Source organism: Charadrius vociferus, unplaced genomic scaffold, assembly GCF_000708025.1.
Source record: "Charadrius vociferus isolate BGI_N301 unplaced genomic scaffold, ASM70802v2 scaffold34, whole genome shotgun sequence".
NCBI lineage: Eukaryota > Metazoa > Chordata > Aves > Charadriiformes > Charadriidae > Charadrius > Charadrius vociferus.
This window is the reverse complement of record NW_009647989.1, coordinates 2021397-2047159: the sequence shown is the minus strand read 5'-3', so window position 1 is coordinate 2047159 and position 25763 is coordinate 2021397. Positions and strand designations below refer to the sequence as shown.

General features: G+C 39.2%; 1 protein-coding gene across 2 annotated transcripts in view; it reads left to right on the top strand.

The window, feature by feature from the left end:
* DCAF5 (DDB1 and CUL4 associated factor 5) overlaps positions 1-25763 on the top strand; it is a 69181-nt gene that overhangs the window by 13358 nt on the left and 30060 nt on the right. For both annotated transcript variants that reach the window (XM_009883490.1, XM_009883491.1), the window contains one exon: positions 20033-20246. In XM_009883490.1, coding sequence (XP_009881792.1) covers positions 20033-20246 — 214 coding nt within the window. The remainder of the gene's footprint in view (positions 1-20032; positions 20247-25763) is intronic.

The window sequence follows — 25763 nt, the reverse complement described above, 5'->3', positions numbered from 1 at the left end:
GTGATGGCATTTCACTCTTTTTTTTTTTTTAAGTCAAAATATACGATGATAAGAAAAGATGGAGAACAAAGTTAACAGCAATGTTAGGAATGCTAAATTAAATTATTTTGCATAATTAACATTCTTCTTCATACGTATGATCTAATTTGATTTAAAATGGGGCTAGATCTTCAATGTTAAGGTAAGTGATTTTTTTTTTTTTTGGCCTTGATTTTTTTTTTTTTTTTTTTTTTTTGAAATCCTCATCACTGCGGATTAAGTTATATTGTTGTGTCAAGTTCACATAATTATATTTAGCACTGGCTTGCTAGTACTGGAAGAAGCCATGGTGGGCACTGCCTCATTTACAGTTTGGTTTTTCTACCCAGCTAAATTTTCAGTGACTGACCAGAGATTGTGGTCAAGGAAACTTTTTACTCAACGCTTAAGAGTTTTATATGACTTCATAGATACCGGGATAATCGGTTTGGCTGCATAATGTGCTTCCAGATTTGCGTAGGATTTTAAACACATGAAAAGAAGAGAATAAGTTTGCATTATGAAGTGTGGTCAAACTGGATTCTAAAGTGGACGTATGCAGTCTCTGACACCAGAGTCTCGCATGCATGAGAGACTAAGCTTCTGTTGAAGTCTTTTTCAATCTTTCAGATTTTGAAAGTAATTTCCTTTTTTTATCTTAATAATCAGAAAAAAAAATTTGAGCACCTCAAGTAAATGTTTCTCCCTTCCTCTCCAAACTTTTATGTTTACATGTTTCCAGTCACAAGTATAAGTGTAGAAAGGATAATTTCAAAAAAGTGAAAAGGGAATACAGGTGGTACTTGGTTTACAGTGCAGTAGTCTGTGATTTAAAATATTTTGTAACGTACACTTGACTCTCTTCTTATTGGTGAATTTCTTGGAATATCTAGAAGTGTGTATCACTAATAGTTATTCTTAGGTTTGTGCTGTACAGAGGAAAAAGGAATCTCAATGAAGTTAATTATAACTGGCCTAAAAAATATTCTAAAATGTTTAGACATCCGTTACAACTGCAACTAAATTATGGTTTCAGGAGGGTTTATTATTCTTAAATTGTAAACATTAATGATTTGAATTGATTTTTATTTATAAGCTTGAATTAGAATTTGCATGCTGATGCTGGTGGCTTTAGAGCTCACTCACATTTGTAAAGTTTGCCAGAGCCCTTGTCAGCAGCTGTTGTGCAGTCTGCTATTAAATTTAGGTTTGATAAAATTTAACTGGGAGGCAGTTATGAAGTTGTCTCAGCCTGGAGAAGAGAAGGCTCCGGGGAGATCTCATTGCAGCCTTCCAGTACCTAAAGGGGGCCTACAGGAGAGCTGGGGAAGGACTTTTTACTAGGGCATGTAGTGACAGGACAAGGGGGAATGGCTATAAACTGGAAGAGGGCAGGTTTAGATTAAACATTAGGAAGAAGTTTTTCACTTTAAGGGTGGTGAGGCACTGGAACAGGTTGCCCAGAGAGGTTGTGGAGGCCCCATCCCTGGAGGTGTTCAAGGCCAGGCTGGACGTGGCCTTGGGCAACCTGGTCTAGTGGGAGGTGTCCCTGCCCATGGCGGGGGGGGGGGGACTCGATGATCTTTAAGGTCCTTTCCACCCTAAACCATTCTATGATTCTATATTCTCTTATCCTTGTCAAACTCTGTATGTCTAGGTCTTAGTTTGATGTTAGAAAGTTACTTACTAACTTCAGCATTTACTGGATAGAGGGAGAGAAATAAAAGATGTTAGGGTGATTTTGCTTTTATAAAATAGGTTTCTTGGGTTTTTTTTCCCCCCTAAAATTTCTTAGTTTTTAACTTCAGTTCATGCCTGGTTTTTCCTTCTGAACTAATATGGACAAAGTTGGCTTCCTCTTGACAAACCAGCTGGCCTCGTACTGGTTTTGCAAGATTCTTTGTTTTTCAGCTTCTACCTCAATTGTGTGATTTGAGATCTTCTGCGGGTTGTGTTGGTCTTGATTTTGAAAGGGAGTTACACCAAAACATTTTGCTCTTCAGACATTTAGTTTCAGAGTGTGAATATAAAATGAATGATGTTGGTAGAGTGGTATAGCTTATATCAATAAAAATTCTATATGGATGCAAAATTTAGTTTAAGTCTTTCACTTGAGTAGCAAAGTGAAATGGGATCACCCATGGAAAGGTTGTGCAAGGCTAAAAGGAATAGAGAGAGGAAGTATCACTATATCACTAAGGATACAAGCACTGACCCTGGTAAATGCAGGAGCAGATTACTGGAGTAAGGAATTCTCCTCCTATAAATTTTAACAGCAGCTTTCTAATAGCAAAGTTAGTGCTTTTTTCCTTTTTTTTTTTTTTTTTGAGCTATTCTCATTAAGAGTCACGCTGTAAGGCAGCACAGCCTTCGACTTATATATATAAAAGTGTTGATGAGCTATTGCTTGGGGTGGTAGCAGCTATCAGGCCATGGAAGCTCAGAGGATCTCCAGTCTAGATGCTATCCTTCTACCTCAGTCTTAATCACAAGACGAAGTGCTTGCTGTGAGATTGTTGGGGGTACTGCTGGGTGTGTATGGGATAATAGTCTGTGCTCGCTCATTTAAGGACACACATTTTTAGCTGTATTGTGGCATTGTTCTTTCTAATGCCAAGTATAAAATAGCTATAACAGAATTAAATTGGTAATGCTTCTTGTGAAGTAATTTGTATTTCTCCAGGTTTAGCACTAGTATGAAAGACTTAATAACCTTTGACAAATCTGAATTCTGTAGTCTTTTTTTGAATGATAAAAGGGGAGTGGAAAGGGTGCTTTATGTTATAATGTCAGTGTCATCTTGGAGGTCTTGCATAAATTAAATTGATGGAAACTTGTATGCGTATATCTGACGGACAAGAGCTCCCCTTCTCTGATCCTAATCTCATGAAAGTAAGTCTTTACAGTTAAACCTAAATGGTGATGGTTAAACATCATACCTTGCAACTGCAGTGCTAAAATTCCTAGATGTATAGGTCACATCGCTTTTACCATGTATAGGGGAGTGTGTGCAACACCCTTACTGTACAGCTGTACATACACCGTCTATGCAGCTGTTCCCTAAAGCACTAAATTTAAAGCATTTGCACCTACTAGGTGTGGTGCGTTGTGTAAAATAGGCACATGCTTCCTGCCTGCAGCCCACTCCTCCCAGACGACTCAGAAACAGGAAAGCGGATAGTAAGAGACAGGCGGCTCCTCACAGAGTAAATGCTGTTGACTGATATTTAGAGCCTCAAACTTGGGCTGAGCAAGCTGTAACTTAAACGAATGCAGGTGATGAGTCTGCTCTCTGCTGCCATTTTTCTGGGACAGCCATCAGGTTTCCTCCTTTGCTTGATCAGAGACGTGCTCAAAACATGGTGAGACGGGTATGCTTGGCTGAGGGAAAAAAAATGGCTTAAAGCACTCTCCTGCCACTGCAGTTTGCTCCCAGGAAACTCTCAGGGAAGAGGACTCTGAAGAGTGAGCTGTGTGTCCTGCTAGTGAGCTGCCAAAGCCAGAGTCCCACATATTTAAATAAATTAAACTGGATTTTTAGTCTTTAATAAAGTAACAGAGCATTTGCCAAAACTCCCACTGGTCTCTGCAGATCTGGTTTGTTAATCTAGAAATATGGAACTTTATTTTTAACGTATCTGGAGCCAATTTACTTTGTCTTATGAGGAAGCAATTTTATTAATTTGTAGAATAGTTAATATATAATCCTCACTGCAGTGAGGAAATAAAAGCCAGAATTTAGATTTTCATCTGTGAGTTTTAGTTTGTTACAGTCTCTTCTGGGGAAAATACACTGTGAACTTAATTATCAGGGGAAGAAAAAAGTTTTTGGTAAGGGTGAAGTAATCCACATAATGCTGGAAGTATTTGTGATAGACTACATAGAACTGAAGTCGGTACGTGAGGAAGCTTGTGTATATTGCCTGTACTCTTATTATGAATAAAGGACACAAAGTGTAGTTTCAGGTAAGATGTCTACCGAAAGTATTTTGGCTGATGAATTTTGTAGGCATAATGGGTTAAACAGCCCTGAAGTTCTTCATAATCTAGGGATAAACAGGAAGCTGCCTGTGTAACTTACATGCCAGAACACTAGCACAGCAAAGAAGGGCTACTGCATCAGCTGCTTTTCTCATTGCCAAAAAAGTCTGCTAATGGTGGAAATCCTTCTCTACAGGTTTGTAGCTCTCTTTTTATACTGTCATCAGTATCCAAGAAAATGTGACACTGCCTGGAGTGTAGGAAAGATGACAGAATAGAGACTTTTGGGGGACACGATTTAGAAGTATTGACTTGCTGGGATTGTTGAACAGCACAGTATATAACTGTAGTATAAAATTGCTAGATCTGTCTATTCCTTCCCTAGCATGCCTTTTTATTTCCATTGCTGTGCGTGAAGCTCACTTGTGAGGGACTTTATGCCGTAAGCTGTCAAGGGACATTCCTCCTTTCCTTCAGTGTTGATGTAAGCCTTCATAATATTGTGGGGAGGTTTTTCAGTCCTATTGTTCCACCTGTGGTGCTAGCAGAAATGGCTAGATCAGGTAAACTTTAGCTGTTTTGTCACTATGTCTGGTAGTGGGGTTTTGATGAGGGGTTGAATGGGTAGAAAGAAGAGGAAGAAGTGTAGATACTTGTTTGCTGTGGATTGCAAAAATAGTAACTTTCAGTAGGTTAAGCAGGGCTGCAGCACTCCTCCAATACCTGAAAGGTGACATCATTATATGTAGTTAATAATTTGCTGCTACTATAACACGTCATGTAAAACTCATTTACCCCCACTACTGTCGTCCTGTTCTGTCAGTTCTCAGATGGAAGCAGAGTTGAACTGATGCAGGCACTACTTGGTTTGCCTCATGACTGGAGACTGTTCTGGGGAATCTTGCTGCTGCTCCCCTGCAAAATCCAGACAGCAAATTAAAAGTCTGGAATTCCGAAGTCTAGTTGTTTGTGGCAAATAGCAGTACTGTAGCTAGCAATACCTTCATATAATGTGTACTATGGCCAACAGTACTGGTGCTGTAATACACTGTGCATACGTAGCTGAGGTTTGATAAGCCCACAGGATTCAGCTCGCCTTCACTCATTTGATGTGAATCAGGTTTAATGCTGAATTTCTGGTTTTAATCAACAGAGGCTCCTCAGGTTGAGGTATAGTTTTTCTTTAACTTTGTCCAGCTTGATGATGCGCTGTCAGAAAAGGGGTGATTTGCTGTTAACTTCTAAACTTGTCTGGCAGTCAGTGGAATATGGCTAAATGTGCACTCTGAAAATTTAGAGCTATTAGTTTAAAAATCTTGAATGGAGAAGTGATATCCGAGTGGGTTAGAAAATTCAGATATAGATTCCACTGCTTGTCAGAAAAAAATGAGCTGCATCTACTTATTTATTTGGAGAATCTGAGGATTTTTATACCAGAGTATTTTTCTCCAAAATACATGGCTCTTCTCCAATTGGGTTATAGGAGAATTTGTCTTCTAGCTTGCTGTTACATGCCTCCGTCCAGGAGAGTTGGTTTTATCCACTTCTTTAGTCAGGCGACACTAAACACCTCTACAAATTAAAAATAAAATATTTTTAGGGTTAGAAAAAAGTCCTTATGAGTAGATTTTATTCATATACTGTGAAATTGGTTAACTTTCTTATGGGAAGCTGGGAGTGCTTTATGCTTGGCTACTACAGTGAAGACGGAAATTGAAAAGCCAGTGTTTCTTGGCATGCATGGGGAAATTTAGAGACAGCTCTGAATTGTGAAAAGTTTAGCTCACTTCAAATAGTCATAATTTGATTTGTCTTGCTGACTGAGTCAGGATACAGAGGCTGATTCATTTTGCTTTCCCCAAAGTTCATTCACAGCTTGATATCTTTTCTGTCTCGGATTTAGTGCAGCAATTGAGATTCCCCCCTTCTCCCCTAGTACACTAATAAGATCTGAACGTGGTGGTCTGGCTCCTCAAAAATAGCCTATGAAGCACTGTTAAAATTAGAATTAATGTAAGTCCAGCATGATAAGTTGGTTAGTGATTCTGAAAACATTATTTTTCTATTTTTAGAACGTGTGAATATTGTCATTCTTTCAGGTGGACGTTAAGCTGAAACCAACTGTATTGTTTCTTTTTTAAAAACAGTGCATTGAAAAGCTTAACTGTGGTCTTGATTAATGAGGCTGTTGTAAGGCACTTACACCACTAGATGGGGTCTGGAAGCTGTGCCTTTTTTAAGAAAATCAAAAAAGGCAAGTCTGTGCATCTTAATCTGTTTACAATAAAATACATATTGCAAATATGTATTGTTACAGGATTTCTGGGGGCAACTCAACAAGTCAATCTACAGATATATTTCAAGCAATGACTGTGTAACTCCAGTTATTTTTAGGTACTCCAGTTCTCCCTTCCTCTTTTCCATGCAGCCCCATGCCCATCTCCTTCTTATTACTGAAATCAAAAGGCTGCTTTTTTCCCTAAGAATATATGATAATTATCCCCTTTAATGCATTCTTTTCCTGTGTTCACTCCCCACCTCCTACTTACATCAACTAATATGGAAGTTTTTGAGATCAAAATGATTATTGGTCTGTCCTATTAATGACTGTCACGTAGTTTTAATCTGGTTTTCATACTACAAAAAGGCTGTTCACAGAAGTGTTTTCTGCTTATGATGGGAGCGTGGAGCCTGTGTTTTTACACAGTGGGGCCCATTTGTGAGTCCAGTTCAAGGGTTAAAATGCTGTGTCTTGGGTCAGTATCAGAAATGGGTATCTCGGGGCATTTTTGTGAGCCTGGGAGGGCTTAGATAAGGGCTTAGATAAAGCTCCCAAGCCCGCATTCTTTTTTCTGCTATGTCCATTGTGCTAATTCTGTAGTTGACCTGTTGTTTCAGCCAAGTCATGCTCAGAAATTAGAAAACTAACTTGGAAAAGCTTTGTAGCTTTCTTATGGCCTAGCAAGTTGAACTGGGTTCAGGGAGGGCCCAGTGAATAGCATAGATGATGGAGAAGAGAGAGGGAGGCTTGTAAGGCTGAGAATAGGAGATAAGAAGGAAGCAAGACCTTCCTCATTTGAAGGGCAGTGAACTATTAGATATGTTCAGCTGTTCGTGGTATTACTGTTTTTGCGTGCTTCAGTTTCTTTTACTATACTAACCTTTCCCTTTTTTGTCTCATCAGCATGTTCCTTACAAGCATTCCTGGTGGCTTTTTACAAAGTAGAAGAGGTGAAACATAACCAAAGTTGGGGGTGATTTACCTTTCAAGGCTGCCTGTTTCATGAGAATAAACTACAAGCAGAGAGTGTTTCCGCCTGACATTCGACTTTTTATGTTCCTGCAGTACAACATAGTGTTCCAGGACACCAGTCTTGAGTGTTGAGTTCTGGGAACACTTTTGTCCCCAGAACTCAAGTACTGGATTCAAGCTCTGAGCGCGGTAGAAATGTTTACATGCTATAGACCTTTTTAACATTCTTTTGAAAGTTCAGGAGGCCTGTATTGTCTGTGTAGTTAGAAGTCAATGTACTCAAAAAGCCCAATGATGAATTAAAAACAATCCTTGACCACCAGGGCAAACCTGGTATGCCTTGGTGACTGTAAATGTTACGGCATATTTTAAAAGCTAACTTGATCATACAAGTCATAATAAGCCCAAGTTAAAGGGGTGTCAATTTCAGTGTTTTCCATCAATCCTTTACAGACAAAGCCAAAAAGGAACATTAATTCAACTTTGATTTATTTCTTTGTCTTGGCTGAGGAGTAACTGCAGTTCAGAGCCTTTTTAAGCAAACTTTTTTTAGCTTACATTAAATGAATATTTGTGTCTCAAAAAACACCAATCAAGAAGGCTTCCTTAATGGACTTCAAACTAATGTCAAATTTGCTTCCTGCACTGAGAATTCAGAGGAAGCAAACTCCCAAGCTGTGGATAAGGAACACTTGTTGTTAGATATTAGTGAATGACCTAGTGATTAGCTCATTAGATAGTAAGCAAAATATAGAGATGGAAATTTCTTCCTTGTAATAAACTAATTAGATTTAGGGGGATCTTGAGGGAGCACTCTTCTTAGAGTGTTTATGAATGTCAGGGTATGTTGATCTTGCCGGTGTGTGGAGGACTTTGAAGGATATGGCTGTACTGTGTTGCTGGTATCCAGCTGAGAGTGTGTTCTATGAACTCTTTGTCTTGAACAGAGCCTCTTCTGCCAAGTGCTATTTATCGAACATATATAGAATACGTGTTCCTGTTCCGGGTTAAGTGAAGGTGGCCCATCCGCCTTGTCATAGCTGGCAATAGGTGATTATTGCTGTGTGATGTGTCATGATTAATCATTATGAGTCCCATGTCCCTATTTCATGCTTAGTTTGTTAGCAGTCACCATCAGGTTATTACAGTATTGGTTACAACAGTAAGATCCGTGCACAACGCTAAGGATAAAACATAAAATTACTGCCTTTAGGTGTTCTGGCTCCTCCAACAGTCCTCATCTCTGGCTTCCTTAGGTTAGACATCCAGGATCTTCTCCATCAATGCCTAACAGCTGGAGGATCTTTTCTGTTTACCAGGATTGGCGTTGGCAGCGATTGTGGCTCTTGATGGGGGGCTGCCCCCTTATATCACCAAGCCCTTAATGTCACAATCCGTGAGGGTAATCATGTAAGTCAGGCAGCCCACCTTCAAGAGCTAAAACCCAACTGTGCCCATCTTTCCACCTGTGGGCTGAAGCCCAAGGCAATGATACACAGCTCCTATTGCCAAATTTGTTTCACCTTTTGGAAGTACTATCAATAGGTTGGTGAGGCCTATTGATAGGGGGAAGTAACCATAATTCCCACAGGTGCATAGGTCAACTTGGTTACCCCATACTACGTGTTCAGCTTAGTCATTGTGCTGCAGGAAAACACAATCCAACTCTTACAACAACGTACTGAATGCATAACTTCTGGTCCAAATCTATTGGCAATCACAGGTATTCAGTACTTCTGAAAAGCCAATTTTTGGCTCCCGATTGCTTTGCCTTATTTCACTTGTTTCATTTAGTTCACAGCCTTTTAAAGGCCTGATGATTGTTACCTTCTTGTTTCTGCATCAGCGTAATGGTCTCTGGCAAGAGGAAAACACTCTATGTACTACATGACTTCTTTCTATGGAGGGGTATGGATTATCTCTGTACTCATGACAGTTTAAGGATGTAGAAGTCTTGCAGGTGGTTTATGTTAGATTGATGTGCTGACATGTAGTTGGGAAAAGCTAGGCTTCAGGTTCACAAGTCCTTTGTCAGTTTTGAAATAGAAGTGGTAGCTACCAGAACTATAGGCAATTTGAGAACAGTTCTTCAGAGTTTGGTTAGATGTATGTCAAATAGACAATTTTTGCAAGAGAGGGCAAAGTATTACCTCTGAATAGAGGCATGGTTTATTTTGGTGGGCTTTTTTTGTTGATGGGTGGTGGTGCAAGGAGAGGGGAGGAAAGGGAGATTAATAAATGTTTGCAGCTCTGCCTGTACCACAGGTAATATTTATAGCCTGTTGCATAGAGAGGACTTTAGAAAACCCTGTGTGGTGATGCAGAAGGTATTCTAAGGTCATAAAACCAGCATCGTAACTGAGGCCAAGCCCTTAGATTTAGGTCTCCAGCGGCTGCCAGTTTTAGTTTCCAGGACCATACCTTCAAGGTACTTGATCCTGAAAGATCATACCAGAAGAACAGCAGTTATTTTCTGAGAAACACTCATACACACGCTGAGTTTTATCCCTTCTAGCTTACCTTCCTGGGCTCACTCTAAAAAGTAGCTGTTGCCTAGTTTTATCTCTGTGTTACCAAGATTTCTGGTATGTTGGCTGAAGTACTGAGCTTCTGGAAGTGCCAAGTGTGGGATCCAGTATTGTTGATGGTTGTCTTGCAGGGGATATTAATCCAGGGGATAACCACATGGTTTGCTTCTGACAGTTGAGCTTAGTGAGGTCTGGGGCTCTTTAGAGGATAATACTGGTGGATTGACAATTTTCTCAAAGTAGCATCTTTGGTTGTAATTGTGTTTTCCTTACAGGTTTTTAATAAGATGTTATGGAGTGGGATGGCAGGAGTAGTATGTGGAGATTTAAGGTTTTTCTTTGACTGTTTTGCACTTTGACCTTGCACGTAAAGGAAAGAAGGTTGTGATTCTAATCACTTCTGAAGTGTGTGCTTTGGGATTACCAAAGCCCTTTTACACCACTGAATCGGCAACTACCTGTTTAAATTATTTCAGTGCAATAGAAGTGTGCTGCATGTTTCTATTTGGAGACCTTTGTCAGTCCTACTCTGAGCAGAGCACTGTATTAATGAGTGAAAGAAAAATGTGTATATCTTGATAGCCACTTTTTCATTGTCAAACTTATCAGTTCATTTTTTCCCCTTCCCAGTCGAACCATTTGTTGTGAACTTTGAATAACTTTACTGCTGTTTAAAGTAATTAATTTAGCTAGGTTACAGTCTAACAGATTTTAAGTGTTGTTCAGGCACTCACCAGTATGGGTCAACCACAGCACCTGAAATAGTTCAAATAACTATTTGTCTTTTCTCATAGTTCAAGCAATACAAGTCATCCCACACATGTACCATCCTTGTCTGTTTGCTTCTGTGCTACTGAGGCAGCTCAACTGATCTGTGTGTCTCAGCCTAGAATTGGAAGCTCTCCTGACCTGGTCTATCTTGGCGTATTTGCCCCAAATAACACAGAACCTAAACTTAGATATTTTTTTTTTCCCCCTACTTCTTTTCCATTATGTCTTAAAAGTTCCTTTTAATGCCATAGAAAGTGAGCTGATTGTTGCTGAAGTTCATGGGGAATGAATTATTCTTTTCTGGAAATCTTTGGGACGGGTTGAAGTAACTTTTGAATGCTAATGGCATCGGGGTAGAGGTGGTATTTTGACATGCTTTTTGGCTTTGTTTTCCTCATTGTAACCACAAATAAATATCCAAACTGTTTGCCACAGGTTTAGCCAAAATCAAATTACTTCTTTAGTGTTAGAAACATCTAAGGTTGTCTACTCTGCCTTTCTAGTGGGGGGCCACTGAATGAAAAAAGGGAGTACTTGCAAATAAGCCTTTTGGACTCTGGGCAAAGAGAGATGGTGACAATCATTAAGGCTTCAGTCGTGCTGATGGCTTAAGTGATATTTCTGCTGGGAAGAGCACTTTCCTGCATATGGACTCCTTTTTCTACTTTCAGTCAGTTAAGGATTTTTTTCCTTTTTTTCCTTTCTTTTCATTTTCTCAAGACAGAAGTGCTGCACAAAAGGTTCAGAAGTAAATCAGTGAATTTATAGCTAGATACTTTTTACTCTGAAGCAAGTGATCTTTTCTGTTGCTGGTGTGAGCACCAACTAATAGATAGTCTAGAAATACTTCAGTAAGTTTGCAAGTCTGCCGAATACCGCCTGGTATTCAAGTGTGTGAAGCAGGTGCTGTAGTCTCTTGTTCCTACCTTTATGTCTTGTCCTTATAGCGGAATTTACTAGGATGGTACCGTAGGAAGGGCCCTCTCGCTTAGCTTCTGTTTTAGATGTACACATTCCTTATCTCATTGGCAGTCCTGCTTTATTTATGCCTGACCTTGTCATCCCCTCTTTGGATAGAGGGTTTAGCTTAGCTTTTTCTATGTTTAGGCTGGTATTGTGCCTGTAGTGGAGTGTATTCAGGTTAGTCCACTGATGTGCAAACTGAAGATCTTTGAAGGTTTTTTCAATGACAGAATGAAAGATTTTTGACTTTCTTCTAGCAACCAAGATTTCTTCATCAGAGACACAACTGAGTTATGGAGTACTGAGGTTCAAATTGTATAATAAAAATGTGTATTCTTAGTACTTCAGCTTTTAATTCTTTGTTGTTCTCAGAGAGGGCTATGCTGACTCTTCTGTTTGGATTTTCCTGTCTTGATTTAGTAATTTTCTCAAACCTTCATTAGTTAAAATCATGCTATCCATTGCAGGTGGTTAGCCCTCCATCATATGCCTGAGGATTTTCTGATTCGAAGATTAAACTTTTTCACAGCTACCAGCATCCCCACAGTATCCCTGGTTTCATTCTGGCCATGCACTTTAAGCTAGGTACTGTCTAGTTGCTCTGTGGGATCCAGCTTGCTCCCAGAAGCAGCAGTGGTATTCAGGTTTATAATTTTCAAGAATATAAGTAGCTTCATGCAGTAAACAAGAAGTCAGGAAACCTGGTTTTGTTTCATAGTGTTGGGTAGGTCTGTTGATTGACCTCTCTTGCCCTCAGTTTTCCTGTATGGAGGAATGGGAATACTGCCTACTTCAAAAGCCTCATGATGCTTAATCTTTTTGTTAGCTTTGAAATTCTCTAACACACAGGTCTTTCTAAAGCAAGAATTTAAAGTGCAAAGTACTGTCCTTGAAATGCAAATTTAAAAAATATAGAATAGTAATCTGTTGTTCAAAAGAAGATCCGATATAATGTGTTTTTGTAGCCTGCTTCTTTAAGGAAATAGGTCTGTGATTGTGTAAACCTTGTCCTGACCACCTTTATGCCTTGTTTCAATGAGGAGGGAATTAAAATGGGGAAAGGAATTAAAAGATACACCATTTTTTGTTTAAAAAAAGAAAATACAAAGTATTGGTGATTGAATACAAGGGAGACATCCTCTTAGTGCGTTTACTGGCGGAACATCTGAAATGTTAGTTCAACCCTATTGTGAGACAAGGGAATTAGTCTTTGAAACACCAGTCCGTGGGAAACTGTGGTGGAACTAACTTGATGAGACCAAAGTTGTGTGTGCAGTTGCATTCAGTTAGCTTTACGTGATAATTTCTATTCATCTTGTACTTATTAGAGGCAAAAGCTTTACTGATTCAAGACTGGACTGTGCTTCTGCAGGAGCATCTTGGATCTTGCTACTTTTCCTGTCAAAAGAAAGGCCTACTTTCTTGTTGCTCTTCTTTTCTTTAATTTCAGCTTTTGTAGCTTTGGTAAATTAAAAATTCACACAGCTTTGCTAGAGAAAAGAAGGGGGGTGAGTGTATATATATGATTGAATGAGAGGACAAATTTGTGGCTGAAGTTATTCAGCTCTTCTAATGCAATACAAGAATTGCGGCACAGAAATGTGTGTAGGAAAAAATGTTTCGTTGGACTGCAGTATTGATACGTGACTGCTTTTGCATAGACACTAAGGTGTGAAAATGGATTTCCTCTTCAGGAGGAATTGCCAACTTTTACACTCAGATTATTTTTCTGAGGTAACATTCTCTGGTATCTGTGTTCTTTGTGTTATACTGACTTCGGTGTGTGCTTCATTTTGGAAACAGCTCCTGTTCTTTCATTTGGCTTAAAGGTCATCTTCCCATGGCACGGTCTCTCTGTATTTGCATATTCTCTGTCTGGTTATCTGATGGAAGCTACTCCTTTGTGTTTTGCTGGATTCAGCTGAGCAGTGTTCTCTCTGTCTGTACTCCATCCTACAAGCTGCTATTTCTGAACAGGCTGAATAATGGACTCCGATTGTAGAATTTAGGGATTAGAAAAAGAGGAAAATGATCAGGTGATTTTGCTAGTTCAGCTTGTGGTTGTTGGACAGTTGCGCTTTACTTTGTATTCTCTACTTTCTTTTCTTCTTTAGTCTGGCTAAATGTTTTTTTTGCTTTTCCTGCAAAACTACGTCACTAGATCTCATTTATTACTTACATTACAGTAACACCTACATGATTCAAGCAGAGAGTGAGAACGGGACACTCCTGTACCTGCTGACTCTCAGATCTGTAGTGAGGGCAAGCGGAGGACAGTGAGAATGTTTGGGAACAGGTCTGTAGTAAGACCAAAACAAACCTTGGATAGAGCTGGAGGAGGATGTGAAACATTCAAACAAATAGGGGGGTGGTGGTTGTTGTTGTTGTAATTTGCTACTGTTTAATCACTGTAAGGGCAGAGGTAAGCCTTAAGTCCTAAAAGGATAAAAGTAATACAGATGAGGGGGAGAGTTTAATAGACTTTATGCCTCTGCTCTTGTCATCTTCCTCAAAATACTGAAATCCTGTAGTTGTGTTTTTTCCTGTGAATGAAAGCAGAGTAAAGGAAAACATAATGCTTTCTGGAGAACTGCCCGAGATAACTGGGTGAAGCAATATTAGCATTCAGTGATTCAATTAGATCATAAGGGCCAAATCACGCAAGCCTTTGTTGTTACAAGGCCTGGGTGCTCTGCGTATGTAAATCTGGTGATGTTCTATGTTCTTAAGGCTCCAGATTCTGAAGTCAGTTATCAGATAAGAATCTCTCTTATTAAAATTAATAAATGATTGTCTTCCTGGTATGGAGGGAGACGTGAAGCTTCTATTCACCTTAGAGCTTGCCATGCATAAAAGTTTCTTAGTGATGGGGGATTCCTTTTTATACTAATGTACATGTTCCTGACCCTAACAGTAAAGAGCAGAAGGAATAACACGTTCTTGAACACGCAGAATTTTCACCCTAAATTCCCTACTTTTCCAGTCTTGGTGAATGCAGTTGATTTTACTTGTACGTTCTTTCTGAAGGAAAGCAAAGGTGTTTAGTTTTGCTAACAGTACACAGCCTTTCTTTTATTTGGTTACTCTTTGAAGTCCGAGCAAGTACCCCTTGCTTCCTGTTAAGGATTCTGGGGGATGTAGTTCTTGAAGAGAGTTCTTGTAAAGGTAGTGAGATGTCGGAAATATCAATCACAGAATTTAGAAAAAATGAGCTTGATTCTGAGAAATAATAAAATCCTGAATATGGCTTATGTACTTTTTAATCTTAAGACACTGATGGACTTCTTTCACATTTGTTAACATTTCTGAATACATACGGAGAAACTCCATGCACTTTGACACTATTTATCTGCTTTTCAAATAAACGATCTTGAGATTTCTGCGAGACGTGTATTCTACTTCAAAAAAACCAACATATGCATGTTAATTCAACTTATGCTTGCTTTTCTATTATTGGTCAATTTGACTCTTTCTAAGTGTTTGCTCCAGACTAAATAAGACCTCTGTGTGTGTTTACACACACAGAATAACTTTCTTTCAAATAAAACCCCAAAACTTTCTGCAGTTTTCCAGACCAAGATTCTGTTTGCCAGTTTCGTTCCAGTTCTTTTTGCGCAGTTAGAAGTTCCTCAATTTTGTGGTTACAGAAATGCTGACAAACACAGTTATGTGCAATGGTGTGTATTAGTTGCAAGCATTCGATTCATTTTTTCCTTTTAAGGTCATTCTTTCATTAAGTTAGTTTCACACACTGCTGTTTATGATATCAACACTTTCTCCCTTCCTTCCTTCCTTCTCCCTCTTAAATGACACTCATTTCCCAAGGATGGTGTCTGTACTGCACTTCATTGCCAGATTTGTAGCTTATCAAGAGAAGCTAATCAATGGTTTTATTTAATGGTTCTATTTAATGCTGTTGTGCATCCTGTTTTTATTTTATTTCTACCGAGACACTGATCTTCTCTCAGTTTTTATGGCCACTGCCTGTTGCCAAGCTAACTTTTGAATAGCCTGGGTTAAGCTTATGTTACCACTCAGGCAGTCGACTATTCAAAAAAGGATGAAACAACTTCTTTGTTTAGAAAAGGGGAGAGGGAAGGAGAGGGAAACGCTTGTTTCAGGTAGAGACTTTCCCTGCAAATTCTGAGTGCAGCGAGACTACTTGTTCCCTCACCCCACTAGCTGCCAGTAGAAAGGGATTTATTTACTTTAGTGGTGCTACTCTTGGATTCAAAGCCTTCCATTGTTTAGCTGAGCTGGTATTTAGTTAACACTTGAGTGCTGCCTGTGTGCAGCACATCCAACTACGGAAATGGCCATATTGCACATAACTGTCCATTCTCTCCCTTCCCAGCCTCCCTGTAGCTGCAGCATGTGTGTTTGGATTGCAATGCTCCATCTGTGGACTAAATATTTCCCTTAATCATACAAGATGACTCTTTTAAAAACTCAGAAGTAGTGCATGTGTGTCTCTCTCTCTATCGCTTCCAGACCCAGTAGGCAGCATCAGGATTCCACAGCTGGCTGGGTGAGGCAAATTTGGAAGCAGACTAAATCCCAGGGTAGTCTGGGTTTGGATTCATAAAGATAATGCCTCTGGCTGAAAGGGCACCCATCTTGTTCAGAGATGCCCTTTTAGGATTGTCTTCAGATTTCTCACTAGCTGTCATGGTCTGCGTCTTTGAGAGGGGAGTATTGCTGTTAGCCTGATGTATAAGTAAACTTTTAGTAACTGCAAGAATGTTTTGCCTCTGAAATTCCTTTGCTGGAGGGTGTAATAAGGAGCAGGCAGAAGTGGCAGTTCTAACATGAGCAACTTATCCAAGCTTGTCTACACTGCCCCACGTAACCCTGTGTGAAAAATCCGAAAGTAGCACTGACTAAAGGTACAGAGCAGCACCATGATGCAACCAGGAAAGTGGAAACAGTCATTTGAACGTGGAACATGCTTAAACACAGCTCTCCCCTTCTTCCCTCCTCACCTCAATAAAAGAAAAAGAGCAAAAGCTCTGGTTCTGATTAGTTTGATGATCTTTAGAGCTTCTGGATTCAGACATCTTCTTTTAGTACTGGTTTAATACTGTTAAAAAAAAAAAAAAAAGTGACTTTCCTCAGCTTCTTTCTTGGAGATGGCTGACTGCCTTTTTATTTGATGGAGATGGAATACTGTAGAAGAATACTCTTGGGCAATTACTATTTTTTTCCTAAAACTAGCATGGTGGTTCTATAATCAACTAAATTTTATAATGGAAATGACTGAAGTCTTGGGCTTCCTTAGTTCTGAGATTTCTCAAATCCTTTATCTCCTCTATTCGTGAGCTAGGTTCCTAGCTTTTCCACCAAGATGGAGGCATGAGCTGCACCCCATCCATACCCCTTCCCTCCATCATATTTCTGACCATATCTCTTAGGAGGTCTCTCATAGGAGTAGAGAGAGAGCAAATATTTCTCCTGTTTGGTTCAGAAAATGGATGCTTGGGGGTTTTGGTGTCAGTTTGTCTCTCTTCATCCCCACCTAATTACCTGCTGCCTCTTTTCATGGCTTGTTAAAGGAAAACACTGTGCAGTTAGTTTAACAAACCCTTTCAAAGAGCCAGAGAGTAAGCAAGCAGGACACAGCAGGGAGGGGAAAACAGAAAACCACTGTCTTGTGATTAGTGCACCAAAATGGTGCACTTGGAGCTATGGAGTGGTTTTTGGGGACAGAATTGAGGCAAGTGGGGAAAGTCATTGGCATGTTGCTCTGCTATATTAATAGCAAATGGCTATTTTAGAATTCCTTTTTCTATCAGCCAAACAGCCCACTGACTTTTTAATTAGTTTTGAGGGGTTTTTTTGGGGGGGGTGGTGGTGGTGTTTTTTTTTCTTTTTCCTTTGAACCAAGTGTTCAAGGAACTGTAGCACAAACTGTATTTCTGTTACATACATGGCTGAATTGTGTGGAGTGAGGGTATGAGGTAGGCAAAGCTGCAGATCTTTTGAGGGGTCTTAACTGTGCAGCTCCTTAATTCTAGACGATTTATGTGTGTATATGATCATAATTTCTGAAGTTCTGGCCTTTCTCACTTAATTGAATTTCTGAAATAAAATATTCTTTCAGAGCTCTGGTACACTAAGGTTACTGAAACACAATACAGAATTCAACTCCGAGAGGTGTTTTCTTTGATAGCTTTGACTGCTCTAGGAGCTTAATGAAAACATCTGTAAGCAGAATGGAAGCTAGTTTAATACTACACTACTATTACTATAGAATATAATCTCAAAATATTTCAGACAGGGCATAATATTAGTAACCATGGAAACTTTGTTTGAAGATTTGAAAGGATGGGGCAGCTGGTAGGCTCACTCACTTGTAGGCAGGAGAGAATTCCAGATTGCGGTTTAGATTGAGGAGGAGGAGAGGGGCTTAGTCTTGGTGCAGCGGTGACTGCACCTTAACATTAAGTCTGGTTAGTGCATATGTGTTATGGTGTTCTAATCCATGGTGAAGAATTTGTATATTTTTGTAGAAAAATCAACCTTTCTTAACCAAAAAAATCTGGGTTTATTTCTTTGGTGTGTTTTTTGGGTTGGGGTTTTGGTTGTGTTTTGGTTTGGGTTTTTTGTTTGTTTAATTTTTGTGGTGTGGTTTTGGTTTTTGGATTTTTTTGTTAAAGGAAGTGGAAACTTCCATAAAAAAATTTTTTGCCTTTCACAAACCTATTGGGAAAGCGTGTGTGTGGGGGGAGTTCTGTGTGTTCTGGGCTTGGGGTTTTTTTTAATGCCTGACTATTTTGAGCTGGCTGAACACTTTATGATCTTGATGAACAGAAACTAGGGCTGACAAGGGGGATCCTAAATCCTTGTCTCCTTGTCTCTAAGGTTACAGTTTCTAGTATTAAATTTTCTCATGTGTTTATTAAAAACCATAAACGCTATTAAGAGAAACGCAGAGGCTTTGCCAAGGAGGAGGAGAACGCACTCGCATGTGAGAGCACAGGACTCTTCATGATGATACTGGTGTTAAGAAGTTTTGGTGCCCAGCTTGAAGCTCCTACTAATTGGTTTTGAAAATGTGACTTCTGGTTCCTTTGTGGCACCCTGGCTTTGACCATTCAGTTTGCAAAGTGCATGTGTGTGAGAGCAGTGTATTTCTGGCGCATTCATTATGCGGAGTTTTCTGGTTTGTTTAACTGTGTCTTAGGAACAATAGTTTTTTAACTTTACAGTATCTCATGTAACAATGCATGCTTCAGCCTGCATGGAATGTGGCTTCTCATCCATGTGGAGTGACTCATTTTTCACAAATGTTGGGGCAGAAGGCTATATCAGAAAGTAAAATGCATTAAAATCTATGAATAAACTTCCCCCTAGAATATGCAAATTCTGTGCTTGCATAACTTGTCTGGTCCAGAAAGTGCATAAAAGTCATGCCTCTTAACAAGATTTGATGGGAATTGCTCAAAACCCGTTAACAAAAGGTCAAGCTCTGGTACTGCTTAAGGAGATTTCAGTGATCACTGAACAAAAAAGGGTTAAAATGTCTTCCTTCTTTGTCTCTTTCCATACATGCACTCTTTTCAAGGGCAGGGATTGAATTAAGTCTTTAAAAAAAACCAGAAAGCCCATACAATGCAAGTTGAATTTCAGGTATGGTTGATTATCTTTAGGTTCCTGGATGGAACAAATTCCATATTCTGTTACTGTTTTAAAGAGAGAGCCTGGAAACTTGTGACCCTTTGGTTTTGTTTTGTATACGTCGATAAGAACTGATACAAATACTCCAGCTGTGATGATATAGCCTTATATGGAACAAGGAAACTAGCTAATTCAACCATGTGAGAGTTTTAGGTAATAGTGTCATGTGGTAGCATAATTGTTTTGCTTATTTGGCAATATTTTTAGATGAAGCAAGTTTGAGGTTAGCTAAGTGGCTTATTTTAGCATTTCTTGCAATAACTTGTTAGTAAGATGGTCTTTTATTTAGGACAGCTGGAACTGATTGTAGAGTTCAAACATCCTTTGATGCCCTGTAGAAATGTAAATAGAAGCAAAAGTGAGATAATGGTCAGAGTGTCTACAGTCAGAGAAAATGCCATCCAGTGCCAGAGCAGAGGAAAAATAAAAGTTTTGCTGGCTGGATTCAGGCATCAGCTGAAGAAAAAGAGCTGAGTGCTGGTAGGGTCAGTCTAAAATGCAGACATTCCAGAAGTACAAGAACAGCCTTTTTAAGGCTAAGGCTACTCTGTGAGACTTTGCTTCTATGCAGGAAATGTACTTGTTATTAACAAAACTCCTCACAGTCTTTAACTTTACTCTTCTGAAGACTTTATAGACTTAGCATTTTGATAGTTTGTCATTCAGGTTTTGAATCAAGTTTGTTCAGGAATCAATGCTTTGAAGCAGAAACTGAATAAGACCATAGTTTACTGGGCTTGTTTGTTTGAAATGACTCAACAAGGTTAAAGAGAGAGTTCTGTCTTTAAGTAGTTCAGTTTATCTGTGCGGCCCATCTCAAGTTTCCTCTGTCTTTTCCCAGTTCACTGCTCCGCTATGGTGGAAACCTTTCACTTCAGAGTGCCATGAGTGTCCGGTTCAACAGCAATGGAACCCAGCTGCTGGCACTGCGTCGGCGCCTTCCCCCAGTCCTCTATGACATCCACTGCCGGCTGCCTGTCTTCCAGTTTGACAACCAAGGGTACTTCAACTCATGTACCATGAAGAGCTGCTGTTTTGCAGGTGATCGTGATCAGGTAATAAGCAAGCAATGGTGTTCCTGGTCTCCAGAGTTTCCATGAGTGTTTGAAAACACCTCTGCAAAGGTTTTGTTTTTCCTGATTCAGTAATTAAAACAGAAGGCAGAGAAAATGGGTAGGCTTACCTCGGAACAGTTTTGCAACGTAGGCTCTGAAAGAAGAAAAACATATACCAAAGCACGTGATAAATTTTACCTCTTTTTTGATGCAAGCTAATACTTGGAAGGTGATATTCACAAGAAAAATGTTTGCAGAGGCTTTTTAGGTCCAATTAATATGATTTTGGAACCATGAGTAGACAATACTATCTACATATGATAAGGAAGCATCTTCCTTTCATTTCAATATTGGTACTGAGTCCAGTAGAGGCAATCTCACAAAACATAAATAGTGTGGATTTATAGAGTTATTGACTTTTATTTCAAATTATAATGTTTCTCCTTTAATACTATACTACTGGATCAGATTATAGGTCTTTTATAGTTGAGTGTTCTGGAAATGGTGATGGCGGGTGGTTGGGAAGGAATATTTTATTACTTCACTGAGGCAGGACTCTGTCCCTACTACTAATCAAAAAGAGATAAGTCACACATAAAGTGACTAACAGCAGTTTGTGTAATTCTAGAGCTGGATATTGTCTTTGGACAGCTGTATTTAATAAACGCCAAAGGACAAAAAAATGTATTTTCAAGACATGATAGTATAGAACTAATATCTGAAAATTCTCTGCTGTCATCCATAAAATTCCTGCAGTCAGAATTCGGTCATTAATTCCATTGCTGCTGCTGCAGGAGGCAGAGTTGAGCTGCTTTCAGATTGTAAGTAGGAAATAAATTTATGTCACTGAACTTGAGCAGTGTTTCTGAGTTCTACATAGTTTTTGGCAGAAGGAAGGTGAAAATGCAGTAATGAAACTGTCTTTAAAAAACAGTGATTTACTATAAAGAATGGGCAAACACAAGAATTGTTTAAGAAGAAAACTGCTGATGATTGTGGTCCGTTATTTAGTCAGCCTAAAGATGACACTCGTTTCTCTTCTGGAAGTCAGAGTAGACCTGTATACAATCTGACATAGTTTAGCTTCTCATCTGTTACTGAAAATCTAGATAAAAGCCTTAGCGTCTGTTGTGCTTTCTAAGCCATTTTCATATTAGTATGGTGCTATTTTAATGGGAAGAATATGCTGTTCTGTGTCAGGTTGATGTGGTACTTCAGAAACCTGCATTTTTTAAAAACTTGATATTCTTACGGCTTGACGGACTTTCTGTTCAGATAAGTAGCAGCACATAATGCTAGTAACCAGTTGGAAATCAGAGAAAAAGATATTTATATTCCCTTATAAATGCCATAAGAAGCTAATAGGAAAGATGAAGTTTAATATGGAATATTAGAGAGATGTGGAATTTGACACTTGGATATCTGATTGTACTCATGCTCTAACTGGAAGGAAAATAGATAATGAAGTTGGAGAAAATGCCAACTTGTGGTCCAACTGTATGTGTCTGAAACTGTCCAGTAATGCTCAGATCCAGCTGACTAAGATTGTCACCATTATGAATAGTCCTTAGGGACTGCCTTTTACAGAGAACCCAATTCCAGGTGTAGCTGGAAAAGGTTAGAGTTGGAACCTACTGTAAGATACACAAGATGAATAAGAAAAAATTATGATTTTTTTTGAGTTTTGTCCTTCTGCGCAACTAGTATTTTTGGTGAGTTTTGTGAGTATGAAATAACACATACAAGACTCCCCTCGCAAATCAGAATTCACCAAAAAAAGAAATAAGTCTGTTTCCAATTTAATCTGTTTCCAGCCCCCTCCCCATTTAATATTGCTGTCCTTTGTCTTAATAAAAAATGTCTTTCATTCGAGGTCCATGCAAAGTGAGCTTCATAGAATTCCTTGCTTGTATTTCCTTGTAGGATCAAAACTTCGTGTGGGCTATGGCTCATTTGAAGGGATCTAAGGATAAGAAACTTGTGTTCAAATTATGAGTGGCACTTGTGGTAGGAAGGCTTCTTCAGAAATTTTCTCTCATTGCACCTCTGTTTTTTCTCTGTCTTCAATTTTTCTTTTCATCTTTATTAAACTGATGACTCAATCTTTTTTTCTCTTTTAAGCTGTCTTAAATAGTTAGGTTTTAATACTTCATGCAGAGCCTAGTGATTTAAAAATGTGACTCTCCTGTGTTCAAAAACTATTATGTGTTGTCTGCGCAGTTAGTTCATCTGATAATGTTACATTTCAATTCTGTATTTTAACCCTAACAAGAAAGGGATATCCTTAACTCCTCAATGCTTAGAATGCAGTTGCATTGGAAAAAAGGTGAACTGCTGAAACGGGAAGGCCTTTCTTATCCAGCAGAGGTGATAGACAACCTTTCACTGATTCAACTTCCCAACCTGGCAGCAGCACTTACTTCTTTTTCTGGGTTAATGACTTGTGTTGACACTCGGAGGACTCAGGGAAGTTTGAATGCGATATAAAGAAGGGATCGGTGGGTGGGAGATGGCCATTCGGTACTGTGAGACTCAGCTCCTCACAGAACTAGAGCCTTTGCTATCTTTCTATGAAGTTTGTTATGTGGAAAATGGTTTACTTGCAGGAAGTTTTCCTTTAAATCATGACCATCAGGGTTTAAATACCCACAACTGTTAGTATCTTAGTACTTGCCTTTGGAAGTTTGCTGTAACACAGCGGTGAAAATCTACAAAGAAGGCAAATCGCAACCAAGCTGGTGGATTCTGGTATGGCAAAAATGAACAGACTCTGAGCTGCAAGTGCATAACTTGGGAGTTCGCTTAGAGATCACTCTCATATTTTAAGAAGTTAAATACTTAAGTTCTCATAATGATTAGATGTGTTATTCTTACTTTGACAAGGTATGTGTGTTAAATTAATATAATTTCCTTGCACAAATAAAACAGACTACTGGTTGGGGAACAGTTTGATTTGTTTGTCTGTTGATGGCAGTTAGATTCTGTATACTAATCTTTTCTCAGTATTGTCTTTTTAGTGCCCACAAATTGTGACAGGTACTCAACAGGACTTGGATCCAGAACTCCTGACTTGTTACTCTAGAGAGGAGCCTGCTACCAGCAGGTGTGCAGTGATCTGCATAGCAGCTTGTTTTATCAGAGCATCTGTGATGCAAGTAGATTGAAACCTCTTAACAAAGAATGAAATACCATTAGTGCTTTAAGGAACAAAAGTCAGAAAGATTCACCTGTTAACCTTAATGATTTTATTTTTTTTTACGTTTTAGAGAACACATTCTGAAGTGCTTAGATGGTTTTGAGTTGTTGTGGGTATTTTGGGTGTGTGGGTTGTAGCACAAGCTAAGTGACAGGGATCCTGGAGAATGAACAGCTTTGCTTCTTTTTGTGTCCTTGCAAACTGTTGTTTTCCTCCAAAAGCATTATTGCCCTAGTCCTTGTGAATTTGATTTGGAATTCAGTGAGCAGTATATGCAAGCATTGTTTCCTAGGAATGCCATAGTCAGACTTCTCTGGTTTCTTACAACTACCAAAGCTTGAGAGGCGATATTTACCTGGTGTTTTGCTTGCACTCATTTATAATTGCCTTCGTTTGCTCCTCTCAGAACTCTTTTGTCCATTTCATGAGTGTAATGACCTCATTCACATGCCACCGATATTTCTTTTCTTTGTAGGAGATCTCTGATGTTGGTAGATAAACATGTTGAAAATTGTATACCATTTGCATTATCTGGGAGCTCACTTGAGTCGTTCAGCTGTGGAAGGGTGGAAGGATAAGATAAGCTAGATGTATCAAGCGTGACTCTCAGCTGCCCACTCCCTCTGTAGGCTATAGAGATTTATGTGAGAGCATCATCTATGCATCTTTCCAGTACAGGCATCCAGGCCCAAAATTTTAAAGGAAGTTTGTTTATGCACCTAACTCCCACTAGCTTTACCCTAGTGTGCACAAGTGTTTGTTTACATACAAATCATACAACTTGAGATTCTCACACATTTTGTCAGGATACTGGGGGAGTTTCCGTTCTTCTTATCAGCATTAGAATTTGGGAAATGCTGATTAAATACTATGGATTTTCAGTTGCTAGACTAGTTTGGAAAGTATCTTCTTGGATCTGAGGGTATGGGAACTATTAAAGGTCTTCAGGTTTAATGCATTTTTAAATGTAGGAGCCTCAGAGGCCATGGTGATGGGCAGCAGCAAAAAAAGCCCCACAAAAAAAACCCCACTAAATACAACCACCCCTCAAAATGAAAATAGACCAAAAGCTTTTCTTGCTCAAGAATTGTTGCCTGTGTCACAGTGATGAATGCTATCAGCTCATTCCTTTTTTCACTGTGAAGATAATGTGAGGCTCTATAAGGCTTGTAGCTGTAAAATCAACTGCTTATTGCCCGATTTAAAAAAGACGGGGGTGGGGAGAAATAACTTGTACCCTGTGAATCAAACAAAAAGCGTCTTGACTCTGGCATGCCCTCAGACATTACATCACCACTCAGCCTTTTCTGTTGACATTACACTGGTATAGGAGAGTTTCAGGAATGCACCACTCACGGTACTGCAGACTGCTCCAATTCCCTATAAAGTTACAGCTTTCATTATGTTGAATTCTGTGTGCTAAATAGCCCTGGTTAGGTACAACCCAGTTTTTAGCAGGACAGAATTATTACATGAACGTAAACCTTTCAAGAACAGGATTAGCTGTATAGGTGCCAGGGGTTGTGCATTGCCTTGGTAAAGAAATAGAACTTTTCTTCTGTGTCCTTCTCTAACTTAAAAAGGCCAGTTATCTTAGGAAATAGTACTTATCAATGTCTAGCTTTAAAAACTGAAAGGAAGAAAGGGCATTATTCTTCTAAAGAATATATTGTGAGTTTCCTATGCATAGAAGACTTCTTAATGACTAGTAGCTTACTGCAGTCAGTATTTCTTAATACATGAAAAGCACACAGTGTGCAAATATGTTGTTGTGCTTGGATGAAAGCAAAATCAATGTCTTACTCTGTCATCAATTGGCTTCTTCCAAGAATTACTAAGGAGGTTGTATTTTGTTTTTTACTTTATTAAATGGCATTTTAAATCCCAGCTATATGTGTAACATTACATACGTATGAAATACACACATGAGTAATTTGTCTGGGTATGAAATTACTTCTTTGTTTCTTCCCCATCACTTTTGGTAATTGACATGGGAGGGTCATATTGAAAATGGCTCTTCAGAGTCAGGGTTTTGACAGAAGGAGCTGGGAGTCGTCTTTAACCATTCTTATACTGATCACCTCTTCCCAGTTCCCTGACACATCCTCCCTGCCCGGTTTCCTGTTCCCCTTCTCTGTTCTGTAAGCCCTTGGGGGAGGTTTTTAGACCTCTGGACAGTGATGCATTATCCCAAAGGAACCCGTACTGAAGCTACATTCTGATGGAGTTGAGCCCTGACTCAGGAGGCTTTGAGGTTTGCAGGCTTCATGTTTCTCGTAAGTGCGTCACAGGAGATCTGCAGTTTAGTACTGTACCTTGCT